General features: G+C 28.0%; 2 protein-coding genes across 3 annotated transcripts in view; both read left to right on the top strand.

Moving 5' to 3' along the window:
* The first annotated feature begins 7,026 nt into the window (after positions 1-7,026).
* LOC136079308 (uncharacterized) lies at positions 7,027-12,103 on the top strand. Its single transcript, XM_065795042.1, has 2 exons — positions 7,027-7,452; positions 11,966-12,103. The coding sequence occupies exons 1-2, from the start codon at positions 7,027-7,029 to the stop codon at positions 12,101-12,103; spliced, it is 564 nt and encodes a 187-aa protein (XP_065651114.1).
* Positions 12,104-14,884: 2,781 nt separating this feature from the next.
* Positions 14,885-22,069, top strand: part of LOC100202906 (heterogeneous nuclear ribonucleoprotein A/B) — a 28,822-nt gene continuing 21,637 nt past the window's right edge. The window contains exons 1-2 of one of the 2 annotated variants that reach the window (XR_010638154.1): positions 14,885-15,167; positions 17,772-17,812. Coding sequence is in view for 1 of the 2 variants with exons in the window: in XM_065795926.1 (XP_065651998.1) it covers positions 15,067-15,167; positions 17,772-17,812 (142 nt within the window). In the remaining variant the exon portion in view is untranslated. The remainder of the gene's footprint in view (positions 15,168-17,771; positions 17,813-22,069) is intronic. The other variant, XM_065795926.1, reaches the window with a different exon arrangement.

The raw sequence follows: 22,069 nt of genomic DNA, 5'->3' as shown, positions 1-22,069 counted from the left end.
ATAAATAATTTCAAAATCTTTTTCTGGAGGTATGTGTGAACTTTCTTCCCTTGTTTCATCATCAAACATCCTTTTTGCTTTTCGTTTTCTTTTGATTGTAAAAGCTAGCTTCAATGTCAAGATCTTTTGATATTATTTCAGCTTTTTTCTTGCTGTTATAAATGCCCCTGTCTCGAAGGTTTTGTATAGAAGCAATCAGACCAACAATTTTTTTTGATGCAATATCAATTGTTATATTTTTTGATTGTAAGTTGCGATTCTCTCTGTCAATTAATGTAAGTATCATGTTCCAAAGGTCAAGCCAGCAAAGAAACTCAAAATCAACTTGAATCAAAATCTCTCTAGCTCCGGACCTTGTTTCAGCATTTAGCAGAGAATCATTACTAATTTCTTGTAAAACATTGCAAACATTCGTGATTTGATTATTTAGTGAATGGATAGCCTCCTTTTTGGCAGACCAGCGTGTTTCACTTTGACTTTTTAGGGTGACTTCAAGTATTTTCATCAGTTTGTCCCATCTGGTAGTAAAACTTGAGAAGAAATTGAATATTTTTTGAACCTTTCCAAAAAATGTAATCATAAATGGGGAAACTTCTGCTGAATGGACTCCTACAAGATTTAGAGTGTGAGTTGCGCAAGGCACGTACCGTGCTAAATCATTTTTTGCAGTTATTTGGGCTTGAACACCAGAATATTTTTCAGACATGTTGGCTCCATTGTCATAACCCTGACCTCGGCAATCTTCGATGCTTAATTCATCTTTATTTAAGCTTAATAATATTTCTGAAGCCAGACCAACTCCGGTTTTTTGATGAGACTCAATGAAATCCAGAAAACTCTCTTCAATAGAACATTCTCCATCAGTGACACAAACATATCGGATTATTTCTGACATTTGTTCTTTGTGGGAGAGATCAGGAGTGCAATCAAATAAAGTGGAATAATATTTGGCTTTTTAATTCTCGTGATTATCTCGCTTTTCACCTTTCTGCCAAGAAGTTCAATTAGTTCATTCTGAATTTGTGGGGAAAGTAACTAACAGATTTCTGCTTAAGTTTAACATTCGTTATATGTTCTGCTAAAGGATAATAATAGCGTGCTATTAGTTCAAATGTGTTGTGAAAGATTCCACTGTTTGGGTCACCAATAATATTGGAACTGCCTCGAAAAGCCAAATTGTTCTTAGCGCAGAACATAATTGAATCTATAACAACTTTTAAAATATTTCACCACTTTTCTTTTTCAGTTTGGATGGTATTTTGAATGTCCTTGCCTAAAGATCTTCCCCCTCTCAGATTATTTCTATTTCTTTCCATGAAGTGAAACACTTTCTATGTTCACAGCTATTCTCGTGTTCAGGGATTCGAAGGTTTAGTTGTTTCCATTCTGAAAAAAATTTTGATGTATCTGCAAACTTGCTTGTCTTTGTGTTTGAAAAAAGGATACATGGAAAGCAAAACAAAGAATTTTTTGATGCACTGTATAACAACCATTGAAGATTAACTTTTTCCCCATTAGGAAGATTTTTTTCAAACCAACTACACTGTTAATCTAAAAGGTTCTTCGCGGTTCTTTGAAGAACCTCTAAGTTCTTGGAGAAAACTTAAGGTTCTTTGAAGAACTCGCGGGTTTTAAATATTATTTACTAGTTCTTTGAAGAACCGGCGGGTTATTTACAAAGTAGTAAAAAGAACCCTCAAAGTAAGAGATTAAAGAACCCTCATTTAAGGTTCTTCAATTTTTATTTAATACACCATGATATTTTGATATCCGCATGTTTGTTTTTTTGAAAAAAGTAGAGTTTTTAAGCTTTTTAAAAAAATTAGGTTTGATTTCCTCAAGAAAGTTATTTTTTGTTATATACATATATTTATATAACTAATATAGCATACACATCAACATATACAGTCTATATTATAGAATCCCTTGTTACATTTATTAAATGGGAAAATATTTGAATTGGAGCGTTGAAGATGTTTGCTTATACTTAGAAGTAAAAGGACTCCCAGAACTTAGAAATAAAATAATTGGTAAAATAAAATAAAATAATTTTCATTTTTTTGTCAGTCAATTCTAATACTATGAACCTTTTAATAACTATTATTTCTTTTGCTCCCTAATTTAGTTTTTTGAATTCAATAAATATGGCAGCAAAAAATAATGTTGTTTGCTTTACATGTTCTACATGTGGTGTTTGTAAATATTCAATGCAAAAGTATTTAGAACATATGCATATTATGCATGAACATACAGCTGGCTATGTTGTAGTTTGTAATATTGATGACTGTCCTGCTTCTGTCAAATGTTTACGTGAGCACATGCAAAATAAGCATAGTTTTACTTATTATGATTCTCAAGCAACTATAAATGAGTTTAATGTTTCCACTTTTGAAGTATTGGAAAGCCAAATTTCAGAAAATTTTATTGACGAAAGCAACTCTGATGATTTAGTAGTTGATATAGCTAACGATAATTTAGATATATTTCAAGCTAATTTATCTATTTCCCCATTAGACAAGTTACTAAGCAGTTTGCAGAATCATTTTGCTATGTTTATTGTTGGAATAGCAGAGAAACACTCCATACCATCTGTTGTCCAAGTTGATGTGGCAAATGAAGTTCAATCTTTTTTAACAATAACAGTTTCTGTACAATATTAAAAGAGCAATTATGCAAAAACTTTGTATCTACTAACAATTTAGATGAACTATTGAACAGTCATTTGCTTTTAGATCAAGCTTTATCTGTTGTCAATTCTTGAAAGAAAATTATTGCTTTTAGTAAGTCTAAATTAGGCCTTATTTTACCAATTGAAATAAATTTGTGTTGTATGAATAATATTGAAAAAAACTCAGCTAATATTGAAAATGTCATTAGTAATGAAACTTTCAGTGAAAAACAAAATACAAAATAAGAAACTTTTCAGTATGTTCCTATATTACCATCGCTTAAAAAGTTAATTAAAAAAGAAGAAGTATGGAGTTCTATTAAACGAAAATTAGAAAATGACCATTCTAATAAAACAAATTTACTTTTTTCATATTCAGATGGTTTTATTTGCAATAATCATTATGTTTTTAAAAATGACAAATATGCTTTAAGACTTCATTTTTATATTGATGAATTCGAGGTTTGCAATCCTATTGGTGCTCATCGCATATATATATATATATATATATATATATATATATATATATATATATATATATATATATATATATATATATATATATATATATATATATATGTATATATATATATATATATTTGAATAAGTGAAAATAGGCGCCAAAAGTAAACAAATTATTATTGAAGATTATATATATAATTTTATAATATTTATAATTTGTTGATTTAATCGTCTCCTGGAATAAACTGAACTTGAAATTTGAAAAAGTAGTATTTTTTGACCATTTTTATATATTGAAAAAATCATAAATCGTACAGACGGTTCTTTAAAGAACCCTCTGTACGATTTGTACCGTACACAATCGAATAGACAGTTCTTTAAAGAACCTTTACGGTTGTATCAAGAACCCTTTAATGGTTCTTTAAAGAACGGCTATATGGGGTTCTTACGAAAAACCCTTTTTAATAGTTCTTCAAAGAACCTTTACGGGTGCTCCATTGGCAGAAGCGTGAAGAACCTTTAAGAGTTCTTTAAAGAACCATTCGGGCTTAGAGTGTAGAACTGAAATGTCTGTTTTCTGATGATGTTGATGTGGTAGGATAGACTTCTCTCTTGTCTTGTTTAGCACCATGTTCAACCAAAGAACATCTTAGACTGTCATTAATTTTGGGCCAATTTGGTGGATCATCAAACTTGAATTCTAACAGATTTGTTGTAACTGCATTTTGGTTGACTTCATTGTTTTGCAGTATCTGTTCATCATCACATCGAAAAAAAACTGGACTTTTTTGCGCTGTAAAAATAAAAAATAAACTTTATCAACATTTTTTCCATTGTAATATTGCAAATGACATGGCTTAGTATGCTAAGTTTTTTAATTAAATTTATTTGTGATTTTGACTTGAAAACCCATCAATAAAAATATTTTTACCTGGTTGTTCTGTTTGATCTTCGCTTTTTTTTAATCCATTTTGCAAACACCTTTTGTAATTTTTTGTCACTTTCAAGTCGTTTTTTTTTAAAAAAAAATTGCAAATCTGGGTCGTAAAAGTCATTAAAGTAAAACATTATTTGTAGTTTTGAAAACATTAAAGTGTTGCGTTCCAAAATCTATTGTTTGTTTAGCCATTTGTAAGAGTAATTAATTCTTACGCTTAAAAAAAAAAATTAAGTTATTTTTTAAATTCGCGACAATTTAGTTATATTTAGTCGTTGCGTATTTACCTTGATTGCGCAGTTTTTTTACTTCTTCCCATAGTTTCTTCCTCTCTTCCATAGTTTCTTTAGCGAAATCTTCGTTAATATATATTCCACTGCCTTTCAGATTTTGTTTTAATTATTTAATTTTTTTTTTAATTTATGTTTTAATTTCACATGACGGTGCGAAAAAAATGATGAGGCGTGTCCAAAGATTTTGAAACGCAAATTAAAATTATTTTGGTTTTGAGGCGTCTTTAAAGCATTTCTTATATTAAAAAATGTTTACTAAATTTTGAAATTTGCCGCCTTGCTAATTTGCCGCCCATGGCTGTGGCCTCGTTCGCCACCCCTTCACTACGGCTCTGCCTGGAATAACTCTTAGAACCTAGTCTGGATCAAATGGGTGCAGATCAGTTTTTTTGAATCCTGATTTTGAGATATCCTTCCCAGTTGCATGCAGTTTTGAGTAGAGCTTTGTGAGCAGAATAGGAAAATGTTGCTTTGGAAATGTTCCCCTTACACGACTTTCTTTTCTCCATGTTTCTAAAACGCTTCGCCAGTAACTTTTAAGTGGTTGAAAAAAGCAACGTCTAATAGCTGCATCAGGTGAGTTGAATTTGGGGGAATAGTGGTAAAATAAATGTTGTTTTCTTTGCACAGTGATACAACAGTAGATGTAAAATGAGAGGCAAGATTATTTGCAATTACAACTTTTTCTCCAGGAATGTTTTCTACATGTGGAAGGAAAACATGACCACAATTCAAAAGTACGAGAATCAAACCACCGAGTTTTTGTTACATCATACCTGGAACCTGTTGGTCTACCATTGCACCAATTTCCATAGAGGTTTTCTGCTTTATAGACCACAAAGGGAGGAAGAATGTCACCAGAAGCAGAAATACACAACATAAGAGATATTGCTACTTTTGAATGTTCCATAACACGTTCGACTCGCTTTGTCCCTCTTAAAACAACAGTAGTAGATATTTTGTAGATATTTTGATATAAACTGGAAAAACAATTTTACACCAACGTTTACGCTTTTTATAAATACCTAAAATGATCTATTACGTGCACAGAATAATCTATTACTGTCATTCAATCAATTAGCGATTGAAGCCATCAATTTACTTGACTGTTGAACTTCGAAACACTGAATTCAAAAAATATTTTAATTTTACAGCAGCTGACAAAGTTGTACTGCTTGACGAAGTTGCCCCGAATTACGGTATGTCATCAACATTTTCGAATTTTTATGCATTTTTAAATGATACATTTGATGGAGCAGCCATTCTTTTTTGGTATATATATATATATATATATATATATATATATATATATATATATCAATCATCAAGGTTAATATCAATATATCAAGGTCTCTTTAAACAGAAGTGGTTTTAAGGTAGAGGGTGTTAAAAGGGGGCAGTAGTTTCCCCTAAGGGTATATTTTTTAAATTCAAGTTTTAATATATGTCTATAATTTTTATGTATTAGTGCAGAACTTAGTTTTATTTTTAGTTATATGCATTATATACACGAAGACTTCGTGCTTTTATACAAGAAATTTTTAAATAATTATGCATTGTAACAACCACAAGATGTTCTTAAGTACTAAATAGTTACGCATTATATGCATTGTAACAATAACAAGGTGTTCTTAAGTTCTAAAGCGAAAGATATAAAGTTTACATTGTAGTTTATACTTTTGGATTTGTTTAAGTAATCGGTCAATTATAATTAGATATTTCTTTTCTGTTTTTTATTTTGAAATTCTAAACCTTTATTTTTAAAATTTTAAGAGATATTTTCAATTTTTATGAGCTGTTACAATTTATGAGCTCTATGTATTCTTCAATTTCAATTCATGTGTTGTATGTATTCTTTAACCTCAAAACCTTGTGAATTTTCAAATTATATTAAACATATAATTACAAAAAATAGAGAACAGAAAAAGTTATTTATAATTGGAGATATAAACATAAATATTTTAATGTACAACAAGCATGCTATTACTAAAAATTTCTTTGACAACATGTTTCAACTTAATATCTTCCCAATTATCAACAAACCTACCAGGGTAACGTCCAAATCAATTACTGCTATTGACAATATATTAACAAACTCAATACAAGATCCTTCTCTAAAATCAGGAATAATAAAAACAGATATTTCAGATCACTTTCCAATATACTTCCCTCTGTCACAAAATTCCAAAAAAATTGATAATTCAAAAATCTTATGTTATAAAAGAATTATCGATGAAACGTCTACTCAAAAATTTAAGGACTTGCTATCGGCAACAAATTGGCAAACTGTCTACCAAGAATGTGACCAAGGAAACACAAACTCTGCGTACATTAACTTTATAAATTTATTTATCCTACAATATAATAAAAGTTTTCCAATTCAAGAAAAAGAAATAAAAACAAAATATTTAAATTGTCCATGGATAACAAAAAAAATAAGAAAATCCTCAAAACAAAAACAAAAACTATACGTAAAATACTTAAAAAATAGAAGCGAAGCAAACTTTTCCCTTTACAAGCAATACAAAAACCTATTTGAAAAAATAAAAAAAAAACACAAAATTTTATACTATTCTAATCAAATACAAAAATTTAATGGTGATCTAAAAAAGACATGGGACATTATGAAGGAAATTATTGGTAAAAGTAAATTTAATGTTAACAAAATGCCTTCTAGAGTAATAATTAATGAAAGTGAATCAAACAACAAGCGAGATATTTCAAATGAATTTAATAAATACTTTGCCAACATTGGTACTGATCTTGCATCGAAAATTCAATGCCCAAATAATACATTTAAAAGTTACTTAACAGGCTCACACTGCTCTTTAAATTTCAATGAAATAAATCAAGTTGAACTTGAAATAGCTATTAAATCACTTAAAATTAAGTCCCCAGGAATCGATGATATCTCTTGCAAAGTAGTCTCAGATGTTTTTGAGGAGATGCGTAATCCAATTTACCAAATATTTAATTCATCAATTTCAACAGGTATTGTACCTGATAAAATAAAAATCTCTAAAATTATACCAATCTATAAATCAGGAGAAACCAGTTCTTTAAACAATTATAGACCAATCTCTATTCTTTCGGTATTCTCAAAACTCCTAGAACGAATAATCTATAATAAATTAAATGAATATTTAAAAACTAACAAAATTATCAATAAAGGTCAATATGGTTTTCAAAAGCTACACTCAACTGAGCATGCAATCCTTGACCTCTCAAATAGGATAAGTAGATCATTTAAAAAAAAAAAATTCACATTAGGGATCTTTATTGATTGGTCAAAGGCATTTGACACCGTCAACCATAAGATTTTACTAACGAAAATGAAAAACTATGGTATAAAAAATCAAGCTTTAAATTGGTTTAAAAACTACCTTGATAACAGACAACAGTGTGTTATTATAGATAGAAAAAGCAACTCAAATTTACTAAAAACAAAATGTGGTGTACCCCAAGGCTCCATTCTTGCTCCTCTTTTGTTTCTTATTTATATAAACGATCTTCCAAACGCCTCTAATATCTTTAAAACTATAATGTTTGCCGACGATACAAACTTATTTTACTCGTCAAAGACAATCGAAGACCTCTATGAAAAAACAAATGCTGAACTAAAAAAAGTTAACATTTGGTTTAAATCAAACAAACTGTCACTCAATATAGAAAAAACTAAGTATATACTATTTCACTCTAATCAACAAATTAAAAAAATACCCCTGAACCTACCAACAATTAGTATAGAAAATATATCCATCAAAAGAGCTCTGAATACAAAGTTTTTAGGAGTTCTAATTGATAAACACATCTCCTGGAAACCCCACATAAACTACATAAACACAAGAATATCAAAGAACATAGGTTTACTTTACAAGGCAAGACCATTTTTGTCACAAAAAAGTCTCAAACTTATCTACTTCTCATTCATACATAGCTATCTCATGTATGCCAATATAGCATGGGGCAGTACCCGCAAATCTAAATTACAGCCATTTTACTTGCGTCAAAAACACGCTTCAAGACTAGTATACAACAAAAGCAAATTTACTCATGCTCAACCCTTACTGGAACAAATGAACGCACTAAATATATTCCAAATTAATATTTTTTTTAAATATACTCTTTATGTTTAAATATAAACTAAGTCTGGTTCCAGAACATTTTACAACACACTTTTTTAAAAACAATATAAATAAATACAATACAAGAGCAACAGGCAACTTTAAGATACCTTTTGAAACAACAAGACTCTCAAAATTCTCAGTTACATATCGTGGTCCCTATTTATTTAACAAATTAGTTTCCAGAAACGAATCACTACTAAACTTAAACAACGAACGCTCTCTGAAAAAAAAGCTAAAATTTACAATAATTAAATTAAACAACTGTAAGGAATTTTTTTAAACTTGAATAAATAAATAAATGTAACTTAACTTTTAATACAATTCGATAATAAATATAATATTAATAACAAGGTATATATGTAACACGTACATATATACCGCGTATGCAACTGATTTTTTATGTGTATTACGCGTCTAAGAAATAGGTACTCGATGACAAGACTGACTTAAGTCTTCTGCGAGCTTCCTATGACTACAAATAAGTATTTCTTCTTATCAATCTTACACAAATTTTGTTTTTATCATATTTTATACACTAACATTATCTTGAAATGTGGTAAATTAACTTATAGTGAAACTTCTAAACTCTCCTCCAAAAAATCAGCAAATTATTTTTATTTATTGCATTTTTTATTTTATTTGGAGTAAAATAGAGATATATTTCTCGGATTATTTTTACTTACACGTTATTATCTTGTTGTAATTGGTATTTATTTTATTCATGTCTCGGAGTTGTAAGCAACTATATTTTTATTTACCACGTATATTTTGAACTTTATATTTATGATTTAAATTTGTATATCTTTACTGCCAATCAGTGATTGGTAACTTGTAATTACTTTGTATTTTTAAAATAAACATGTATAGAAAAAAAAAAAAAAAAAAGAAACATGCAATTCTCTTAATTAATTTTGCAGATTGATATACTCATTCAAAACCATTTTTTAAAATTAAAATTCTCAATATATATGAACTTTATGTTTTTAATGTTTCATGCTTTGTAAAATTCCTCTTTATTTGTTGATTATTTATTGGTGTGATTTATATCCACACGCTTTTAAAAGGTTCTGACGATAAGATCAGTACTATCTTCTTGACTGTTTTTGTAAAAGTAATTTAGTTACTATGGCAACAAATGTGAACCAAAAAAAAAAAGTCCATAGTGAATGATTAACCCGCCCTATAACCCGAATGATTTACCCGTCTTTAGACAACAAAATAATATAACAAAAAAATAAAGGAAAATAAAATAAGTTAAGAAATATTCAAGTGCAGATATTTAATAAAATTTGCATTGGAAGCCTAGATCTTGACATATAACAATAAAATCCATAACCCCATTTTCAACTAAATAACACAAATCTTTTGCACCAACTCAACATTTCACAGTACCTTATTTGCATGAACATGAGAAATACTATTCTCATTATTCATTGACTCCCTGGAAGAAGTGCTGTTAAGCTCGCTACTATCATTGTTATCGTCGTCAAAAAGTTTTAAACACGGTTAATTACACGCAATAAATTAAAGACTAACAACAAAGTTTAAAGTTTTTCAAAAAAAATTAAAGTGAAATAAAATTGCAACAAAAGAGAAATTATATCAGTATATATGTTGTACAAAATTTATATTATTTATGCATTTATTTATGACGTCATTTTTTCGTTTTTACTAAAAGATAAATATTAGCAGAAAATCAGCAAAATTTATTAAAGGTGATTTTTTAAATTTGTGTCTTATAAAGCAATTTTTTTTTAATTAGCTGATGAACCAAAAAATCCTAGTTGAAACCTTTGATCCAATCGGTTGATGTAAAGCCAAAAGGTCTTCTTCGTCGTTTAAATATCAAACGGTTTCTTTATTAAGCTCTATCATCACAGGTATTAATCAAAAATAAATTTCAGATATAACTTTATCTAATAAAATATAAATTGTTAACCCTCTATACAAAGAATTTTCGCTTAGCTAGCACAATACGTTAGAACAATATTGCGAGTTGACAAATATCAGTTGCCAGCATTTTTTTACATCATTTTGTAAAGATTAATACCCGTTGGTATTAATCTATTTAATATAATATCATTGCTAAACACATTGGATCAACATTAAATGTGCTTCATAAAAAAAACAGCTAAATAACATGTGGGTCATATGTGACAGATCTGCTAATAAGTGGTGTTTAACATTTTTTTTTTTTTTTTTCTTTATTACAATATTTATTACAATTAAATAAATAAAACTTTGTTACAATAATAAAAGTTAACAAGTCAAGATATCATTAAGAAAATAAATATTAATAACGCGGATTACTCAAAGAAGACCATCAGGTCTTGTCACAGAGAAACCGCTAATTGCTTGTGGATAAAAAAACAAACAAAAAAATAAATAAAAAAAGAATATATACATATATTAATATAGATAAGGGATTTTCAAAAAATTTTAAAATTTAAAAGTAGATTAGTATATTATCAGTTGATAAAATGAGTTTTTTAAGATTTTGTTTTAAAGAATCAAAATTACATTCTTGAGAAAAATCTTTAGAAGTATTTAGAACTATACTATTCCATAAAAATGGTCCGCGAAATGAAATAAAAAATTTTCCAAAATTAGTTTGAGAAAATGGTTGTCGAATTAAATTATTGTTCCTTAAAATATATTTATTTCTATCTCTTTGTAAATACAAGTTACGAAAAGAAACGGGTGATAGGTGGGTCTTGCATTTATACATAAAACAAAGAATATTAAAAACATTTAACTCATATATATTGAGTGCTTTCATATCATATAAAAGAGGTTTGGCGTGAGCAAAACGGTCCTTGAAATTTATAAGGTGTGCTACATGTTTCTGTTGCCGATAGAGAGGTTTAAGTTTACTTTTATAAGTGCTACCCCAAGCAATGTTTGCATAATTAATATGGCAATGAATTAACGAATAATATAAATGAATTAAGGTATGTTTATCTAGAAAGTTTCTTATTTTGTATAAAATGCCTATAGTCTTTGAAATTTTATTGCACAAGTTAGCAATGTGGCTTTTCCAATTAAGATTTTCATCGATATATACACCTAAAAATCTTGTCACTAGAACTCTTTTAATAATTATGTTATCGATAAAAAGAAAGGGTAAGTTGCTTGGCAGCTGGTGCTTTTTACCATAAGGATGGAAAGAATCTGAAATTGAGAATTTTCAAATGAGTCAGATATATTTCTTGTAAATTGTAAAATGGCATGTTCAGTGGAATTGTTTTTTTAGAATCCATATTGATTGCTGTATAATAAATTGTTTATAGTAAGATGATTATAAATTTTATTGTACAAAATTCTTTCTAAAACTTTAGAGAATACAGAAAGTAGTGAAATTGGACGATAGTTACTTCAATTCTCAACGTCACCACCTTTTAATTTTGGTATGACTTTTGCTAATTTTAGAGCTTGTGGAAAAATTCCCTGTTTAATTGATAGCGAAAAAATCTTAAAGAGTATATTTTTTAAAACATCAAATGAACTTATAAAAATGTTTCCGTTAATACCATCAGGGCCTACTGCTTTGTTAGATTTCAACATTTTAAATGCAATTTCAAACTCTTCAAAAGATAATTCAAAAGAGTTTAAGTAAGAGTTTAGAGGGAAACATCAATCATTAAGCTGTTTGCTATAGGAATGTTTTTTGCAAGATTTGGTCCTACAGACACAAAATATTTATTAAACTCTTCCGTAATTTGTCTTTTATCATATAAAAATTCATTATTATGTTTAACCATGTTTGGCAAAGGCTGAGATGTACTTTTTTTGCTGCCAGTAATTTCTCTTATTATTAACCAAGTGAGCTTAAAATTTAATTTATATTTATCTAGTCAAAATTTAAATAATATATATATATATTTTTTTTTTGAGGCTTTCAAAAAGTTTACCGTAATTTTTATATATAATTTATTTTCATTGTTTTACATTTTAATTAATTAATGTATAATTTTTGTTTAATTTTTGAAGACTTACGCAAACCCTTTGTAATCCAAGGCGATTTAATACTTTTAGTTTTGAGATTTAAATTAACTTCAGGGAAATTTGTGTCGTCAATATCATAGAAAGTTTTAAAAAAGGAGTTATAAACTAAGTTTGTATTATCAGAGGCGTTAATAAAGTTCCAATCAAGTAAAGATAATTGTTCTTTAAAAGATTCAAGGTTTTTATTTGTAAAAAATCGCTTTTTGAAAACTCGTTTTTCATTAGGAAGTAATTTATTATCTATATTTATAGAAAAGAAAACAGGAAAATGATCAGATATGTCATTTTTAATTATGCCTTTTTTTAAGGATACGTTAAAAACATCAGTGGTTAAAATATTATCAATTAAAGAAATGCTTGATTGAGTAATTCTTGTCGGTTTGTAATCAAAGGAGTCGCACCATTTTCGAGAATGCCATTATAAAACTTTTTAATGTTATTATTGACGTGTATTGAAAACAATCTAAATTCAGATCACCCAATAAGTAGATGAATTTATTTTCGCGGTTACTTTTTTTAATAACGTCATTACATAAAAAAGAATTAAAATTTTTAATTTCACCTGAAGGTTGGCGATAATATCAACTTAGAATTTTATTTTTCAATTTATTGGTTAAAACTTCAATCGTTAAAACCTCTTTATCAGCATCAGTGATGCTCGTGTCATGCCGGATAAAATATTGTAAGTTATTTTTAACATAAATAAGAACGCCTCCGCCACGCTTATTTGTTTTTCGTGTCAATGAAATTACATTAAAACCTGGCAGTTCAAAATTGGTAAAAGAATTTACGTCATCTGAACTGCACCATGTTTCTGTTAAGCAGATTATATTAAAAAGATTACTAGTTTCTTCAATAAAATTACTAAAGATTTCAAAATTTTTTTTTAAACTTCAAATATTATTGTGAATTGTGTTAATATTATTTTGATCAAGAAATCCTTTAATTTTATGGGTATAAAAGTTATTGCATTTATTTTGCAAAACATCAGAATCAGTAAAATAATTAAGATCAGGATCAGATTCCTCGTCAAATAAGAAATCATTAGTTCAAAAAAAAATCATAAAAACTAGACTCAAAATTTAAAGTTTTATTAGAATCCATTTAATTTTTGTTTTTTCATATTCGAAATGAGATCAAAGAATTTCTTTTATAAATCCCTTTTGATTAATTTATTATATACAACTTTAGTGTACTTACCCTTCGCCATTAAATATTTTGCCTCATTCAGGAGTTTTTTCCGCAATTCCAGCGTATGTTCACTATAATCTTCATTTATGTAAACCTTTTGAGTCCATAATTTCATCGTCGTATATTTTCTTAATATCGTAGCTTTGTCTTTGTAGTTAAGAAATCTTACTACGATCGATCTATTATTTTTATTACATATTTGCCAAATAAGTGGTACAAATACCATAGCCACACTCGACCAAAATTTACACCATCCCATAAATCAAGTGCGACATTAATTTAAAGACAAATGAAGCCCACGTTAAATTTTTTTGTCAGGTATATATTCTGTTGTACAAATATATTTTTTTAAACATTTAAAATTAAGTGCGGTTGGATACCGACAGATGGTTTCTCATGTTAGTTTATTTTTTTTTCTCTAAATACTCGAATAACTTTTTCTAATTTAGGTCATCGGGAAAAATCTATCTGTCTAATAGAAAATTTAAAATTCTTGAAAAAATCTTTAAAATTCTTTTAAAAAATCAAAATAACTTGTTAATACCATCTGGACCAACTGCTTATTTGACCTTAAAATTTTGAAATTCAAACTCTTTTTATTTAAAAGATTATTCAAAACAGTTTAGACAAAAGAAAAAAATTGTTTATTGAACTTTTATTTTTTGATATTACTTTTGCTAGGTTTGTTCCTTCACAAAAAATTTATTAAATTCAGTAGAAATATCTTCTTGATTAAGAAGAAAATCATTATTTCCTTTAATAATTTCGAGCAAGTATTTTGATGTTACTAGTATTTTTTTTTAATTAATTTTCAAATGTGTTTTGATTTATATTCTTAAAATGAATACATGTATTTTTTTCTTTTAATTTTTCTTCAGACATTCAAAGAATCTAGAAACTTTTGAAATTGGTTCAACTCTCAATTGTTTTTAATTTTAAATATTTAATATAAAGTTTTTGTTTAATTTTAGAAGATTTTTGAAAATTCTTTGTAATCCATGGCGATTTTGTTCATTTAAGTTTATAATTTACTTTGAAACTGATGTCGTAAACTTCATAAAATGTTTTGATGAAGAAGAGGTAGTTGATATTTGAACGATTTTAAATTTTTATTATAAAAATTCGTTTATAAAACGATTGCTTTTTACTTTATAATATTTTACAATTTTAAAATTTTTTGAAAAAAATTGAAACACAAATCAAGTATTTTAATCTTACCAAGTCCATAATTTTGGTTTTTATCCGGATCTAAAACCGAACCGTTAGTCAGTCGATCGCGTTTGGTTGCATCATACCCAGCTTGAAACCTTTCTCCATCGCATCGACTCTGCAGTGCATTCTGGTCGATAAAACTTCACCACACGATCCGAAGAACCAAACAACATGGCCGGCTATAACACAGAGTACAACAACACCAACAATACAACATTTTCCAGACCAAATATGAGTTATCCAGTTCCCCCAAGTAGTGATAATAATGAAGGGTAGATGCAGTTTTATAATTGTTTTTTTCTACATAAATATGCATAAATAAATACATATTTATGTGTTATATTAATATTATTAAGTATTTTATTAATTGGTTTTATACTTTGTTGTAAATAAATCATTATATTAAATTCCAAATTTCTGTTTCCTCAATTTCTGTTAGAAAGTTCTTAAGAAATACTAATTGTATATTGGGTTTGTTTTTTAGGCATTCACTAAAATTTAATTACAACTTTAAATAACTTGAAACTTTTTGTAAAGAAACTTTCCATATTGCAAGAAGGATGGATAATTGAAATACTAGTGTAAATAACTCGACGTATATATCACTTTTTTTTTAACAATATATTTGGTGGCTGTAAACAATTCTATAATTATAATAACTAATTTTTTCATATCTATCTCTACTTAATGCTGCTAAGTTGATCCCTGACATCGTAGTAAATTTAAATCAATTAAAAAACACTAAACTGGTATTTTAGCACACTCTTCTATACATGAGGAGGACGTCTGGTAACTAAGTATTCTTGATTTTGCTTTTACAAAACAATAAGTAGTTTAAGCCCTTTTCAATATGTTTTTGAAAAAGCAAATTCTTTTAAAATGTATTTGGGATTTTTAAAATACCCAATATAGTTGTAAATTACCAGGCTAACAAAGTTTCGTTGTAACCCAATAATGTTTCTAAAATCACCTAAAATCACAACACTGCATTACCTGAAATTATTCATACAATATGTTGTGTCAGTATTGCATTACTGACAACATATTGCATGAATGCTCTGTGTAGTTAATTAGTTCTGTGTGTCTCCATTTTATACTTGTAGATACAAAATAGATACTGTATTGGTTCATCTTATCCTTGTAGATACTAAACTACCCCAAGTTTCACTCTACCCTATGGATTTTCTTCTTTTTGAGTTTACTATTTCTAAGGAATCATTTTTATAGTGTTTTTTTACTAGAATAACTCTTGAGACAATACAAGGTATAAGTCTTGACTTTAATACAAGGTAGGGGGTGGGAATTTTAGTCAAGATCTAATAAACAGGGAAGGAGGGATTTTTTTATGTTTTAATATAAGTTTTTTTTTTTTTATTAATAATTTCAGTTTAATTATCCAAACTAATACTTTTTACAAAATGTGCATAAAACTATTTAATTCTAGCATGGCAATAGGATTTATAATGTTGATAAAAGTTTAGGGCGGACGTGTATTTCAGGCACCCCCCTTTAGTAAGTCTGTAAAAAACTTATATAAAACGAGTATTGTTGAAAGCCATACCCTAACCAAACCCCAACCTTGAAACTTAAAGTTATTCTCCGGGTTTGGTTTGGGTATGGCTTTTAATAGAATAAACTTTATTTTTGGGTTCAGGGTTAAAATATAATCTTCAATAAATGTTATGCGTAAAACATTACTCGTTTTTTACAGACTTTTAAAGGGGGTGCCTGAAATACACATCCGCTAAGTTTTGTACTTTGATGAGAAATAAACCAAAAGCTCATTTTCGACAAATCAAGATTTACTAGTTCGACGTTATTTAAAGCCTGTTTATACTGAAAGTTTTTGTTTTTATTAGTGACTGAAATAATTATTTTCTAATTTTGAAAGGAAAGGCCGATTTTCATTGGTTTTTTTTTTAGTTTTAAGATATAAACATTTTATTAAGAACTCGGGAGTATGTCTTAATCATGCAAGAAATCAATACAAAAAGGTATTATTTACTTAAACAAGTACTAATGACAATCCGATCCATAGATAATGCTTATGTGTGTGTGTTATTCTCAGTAATTAAGTTTTTGTTTTCATCTCAGAAGTTGGGTTCTACAGACTTAATGAAAACACTATATTAACAAAGATAAATTAAACATTCCATCCCTGGATCTAATCCACGTATGGGATATGAAATGTTATTTTTTTTAATTCTCCCAATAAAAAAATACAACTAATTGCAAAGAATTTTTTCTAAATTCTCTTGAATCAATTGAATCAACTCTTTCTATCATTCCTGAAAAACACGTTAAAGACCAAACTAGTGCAGTTTTTCTTGCTCTTTGCAGTTTTGGTACCTTGGATACTACAAAATGCTTATAATTTTTGGAGGATTATTAGGTGCTATTTTTTCTATCATAGCAAGTCTCTTTGAATCATGTGACTAAGTTATCAAATATTGCTGAGTTATCAAATATTGCTAATATAACCAGTTTCTTTATTATAAAAGTTGATGCCCAAGCTTCTTACTTGTAGCAGCTGAAATAGCTTTATATAGATTTTCTTTACTCTGCGGAAAGAAAAAAATTCATGGTTGCTTTATTTAAACAAAGAATAATGAAAAAACTTATCACTTATACAGGAACAAGAGTTGGCATTTAGGAATGATGACTTAACTGCTGACCTAAAAGCGTCTGAGGTTAGCGATTTTTTGCTAACCTTGTTTCTATGTTGTTATGGTGAAATGTTTGTGTTAAAATTTTGTGCCAACCTGGTGCTGATCAAAATTAGTTTATGGTTTGTATATTTGTGTGTGTGTGAGATTCTAAATAAAGAGTTTGATTATTTTTTCAATATAATTGTATGAAATTTTTTTATTTCTCAGAAAATTGTTTGTTGGTGGATTAGCCTGGGACACAACTGAAGGTAGCATTACTTGATAAATATTTTCTGTTTTTATAATTAAGTGATGTTAGTGACATATCCAGCAGTTATTCTAGAGAAAATATCATGTGCATTATTTTTAGCTTTATATTTGTTTTTTCAAAACTTTCTTTGGTTTAGAATTTTCAAATAGTAGTTGATTGGTAAAATATATTTTATCAAATTAAAAGTTATTGTTTATTTCTGTTATTTTTTACTTCATAATTATAACTCATCGCTTACTGTAGTTTTTATCTCTTAAGTAGTTAATTATTAGGTCCTCACTATTTTTCTTACCAGCAAAAAAAAAATTATGTATTTCTTTGTATACACTGCAGGCCTTGTTTTATATAAAAAATGCTTAATGCATTTCTTTAGAGTGAATTTGATGTCATAAAATTGTCTTTATTTTGTAATTTTTTAAAGACATTTTTTTTTTGATTTACTGCAAAACAAGTTAAATATTATTTAACTTTTTAGTTTTTTATTATGACTATTTATGAATGTTTATTTTCTTTCAATTTTTTATTTATATTGAATAATTGAATCTAATATTACATTTAAAAAATTGTTTCATATAAACAAATTTCTTTTTTTTTCTTGATATTTATATAAATGAATTAAAATATGTTAAATTTTTTAAAAATGATTAATTCTTAAATTTCTAATTGTGGCTTTACAACTAAAAATAATTTTTTAAAAATTAGCAAGTAACAAATAAAAAAATTATAGCTATTTATTTACTTAATTTAAAGTTAATTTATTTATTTACTTTAAATAAGTTTATTATTTTATCAGCAATTTTGTTATGAAAGCAAAGGTTATTTTTCGCAATACCATTTAATAAAATTATATCATGTATATCATTTATCAAAAATCGCTGCGCTATAACTTGTGTTATGAAAAAAAGTTTAACGTTTTTGATGCAGCCTCGAAACACGTTCATTTAAAATTTAATTTTGAGTTTAGAGAAGCGATAAAAGGGAGCTAATTTTTTTTTGAGAATAAATAAAATTTAAATATTGAACAATATTTAGTAATATTTTAAAATAAATTTGACAGTTAAGTTAAACCCAAGCATTAACTTTAATTCTAATAAACTTAGATATATATTTTTAATCAAAATTAAGTTATAGATTTTTTAAATCATAATCAAATATATATTTTTATCTGAAAAAATTACATATTTTTATTTAATTAGTTTTAAATTAAATGTATCATATATTTATATATCATATATTTTTTATGAGAATTAAATTATGCAATTATAATTTTTGCTTCAATCATTTTACAAGCAAATCAATCATTACAATAAAAAATAATAATAATAAAATATCATAATATAAAATAAAGATATAATAAAATTTAACTTTTTTTATTATTAATTTATTTTTTGTTATTAAATAGAATTTTTTTATTTTATTTGCAATAGCGAGATTATAAATAAAAGTTTTTATTTCTTTTATGGTTTTTTTTTTAAAGGTTTTGTTTAATATCTTCGTATACAAAAAAATATTGTCATTAACTATAAACAAATTTGTTTTCTGTTACTAAATGTTTCGATAAAATAATTTAGCTTAATATATTAATAAATTAGCTTAATTAAATTAGGTTTTCCTAGTTTATAATTTTACTTGAGTTTTTTTTTGTTAGTCAATAGTGTTTATATCTAATATAATTGTCATTCAAACTTTTCTAACAAACTTTTTACATAATCGTTAATGTGGTTTTTTATAAAATTATTTACTTCTTTTATCTTACCGCTTATAGAATAATTTAAAAGTTGAAAAATAATAAAAAGTTGCTAAATGGAAATTGCTCTAGGTGTACGTAAAATTGCTTAATGCGTACATAAAATTGCCCACAGCTTAACGCTTTAAAACAAGGCCTGCTCTGTTTTATTCACTAACTAAAAATAGAGCAGTCAAATAATACAATTGTAGATGGTGTTACTCAGTCTTAAGATCTTTGTATCAAATTTTTTTATGCTGGCCTGATGCCGACCTCTAAAAGATTTAGGTCAACATCAAATTGAGGTCTAATAATTTACAGACCTCAATTTTCCTAATTCTTTTCTTATAAGTTAATTACTAGAATTTCAAAATGTGTTTTCAATAAATTTTAATAATTTTGTATTAGACTGCATCCTTTAAAATCAAAAAAGAAAAAAGGTTTTACATTATTCCTATTTGGGTGCCTAAACTCCAACTTGCAATATTTTAAAATTAATTTTCATACATAAATATAATTTTCTTCCATAAGTTCATTTCTTAAGTGTAAGCGAATAATATATATCTTATACTATATTATTTGTTAAAAAGGAGATATAAACATACAGGGCTTGTGATGAAGAAAATTGTCAAACGTGTTATATCGCGCTCGTAAAATTAGAATAAGTTTTCATCGAGAGTGATTATATGCGCTCGAAATAACGTCGACGAGCGCGATCATGAAAATTGCCAAAGGCGATGCTCATAAAAAGCTTTTTATTTTTTTACATCTTTTTTTATTTGTTACATAATTCTTTCGTCAAAAAATGTTTGAATTAGTATCACACTCATGAAACTACTTCAACGAAGTAGATTTTTATACTTCCAAACTTCTTGTATATTGTCAGATCACGATTTTATTTTTAACTATTTGTTATAAAAAAATAATATCAAACAAAAACGCAACTTCTTACTGATTTTGTATTAAAGTATAATTTAGTGGCTTTTGGTTTTGATTCGTTGTTTTGATATATGTATTTTAAAATGTTACGCTGTAAACTTAATTAACGGTTAAATATAAAATGGTTTTTATATTTCTTGATATTTTTTATTCAAATTAATTATTTAATTTTTTTCTAAAATTTCTTTTTTAAATTACGTTTTTTTTTTTATCTTAAAAAAATAACACAAGAATAATTTGAAATAATAATAAATTAGAATAATAACTTTCCATTTAATAAATGTTGACGTCATTACTTCGTTTCCTTTTCGAATGCGATTGCGACCATTCTAAACAACAGAATCGTTTTAAATTTGAGTTAAAATAAATAATAGTTAATAAAAAACCTATACTATCAGGTAACCAAAAAAGTTCGTGCGGTTTTTCCGTATATAATAAAAACACACAAAACGACAAAAGTAAGTACATTTATTCATCAAAATAGTCACCATTAGCATCTAAAACCTTTTCCCAACGTAAAACAAGCTTATTTATTCCACTTCTAAAAAATTCTCGGTCCCTTGAGTCTATAAAAGCTTTCAACTCCATTTCAACCGCGTCCTGGTCTCGGAACTGCTGTCCTTTTAAATGATTTCCCAGGGAAAGGAAAAAATGGAAATCAGTAGGGGAGAGGTCTGGCGAGTATGGTGGATGAGGCAAACTCTCCCAATCAAGGCTTTGGAGCTTGTCCTGAGTCACGTGAGCGGTGTGCGGTCTCGCGTTGTCGTGGAGAAGCAGAACTCCTCTCCTGTGCTCCAGTGCAGGCTGCTTTACAAGCAACAGGTTGTGAACTCGTTGCAGCTGTGCTGAGTAGACCAGTCCAGTAATGGTTTGGCCTGTTGGGAGCAGCTCGTAATGCACCACACCAGCTGTAGTCCACCAAATGTAGAGCAAAACCTTCCACTCGTGGAGATTGGGCTTGGGTGTCTCTGGGATGGGGTCATCGGGGGACAACCAATGGTAGCAACGCTTGGTATTGTTGTACACAATCCATTTTTCGTCGCATGTCAATAAACGATCAAGAAAAGGCTCAACATTGTGGCGTGATAAGAGTGATGTGCAGATCGTAAGCCGTTGCTTCTTGTTGTCGATCGACAATTTGTGCGGAACCCACCGACTCAGCTTCCACGCTTTCCCAATCGCATGCAGATGCAGGCGGATGGTTTCAACACTCACAGCAAACCTCACTGCAAGTTCTTGGCAAGTTTGGCTAGAGTCAGACTCGACAGCGTCCTTCAGTTCATCCTCATCAACCAACAATGGGCGTCCAGAACGCGGCAGGTCTTCAATGGACTCATCTCCCGAAGAGAATCGCTGAAACCACTTCTGTGCTGTGCGTTCACTTACTGTACCTTCTCCAAATGCTGTGCAGATGTTTTTGGCCGTTTGTGTTGCATTCCTTCCAAGTTTGAACTCGTAAAGTAAGCAAGATCGAATAATCGTTGGTTGGGTTGCCATCCTTTCTTTACACAAAACCTTTCCTGTAAGCTCGTTACAAGCCTACACTATATATGCAGCAACTGCGCATGACACACACGTTCTATTACGCAA

Source organism: Hydra vulgaris, chromosome 04 (genome assembly GCF_038396675.1).
Source record: "Hydra vulgaris chromosome 04, alternate assembly HydraT2T_AEP".
NCBI lineage: Eukaryota > Metazoa > Cnidaria > Hydrozoa > Anthoathecata > Hydridae > Hydra > Hydra vulgaris.
Note: the sequence above shows the minus strand (reverse complement) of the source record. Positions and strands in the feature narration are given on the sequence as shown.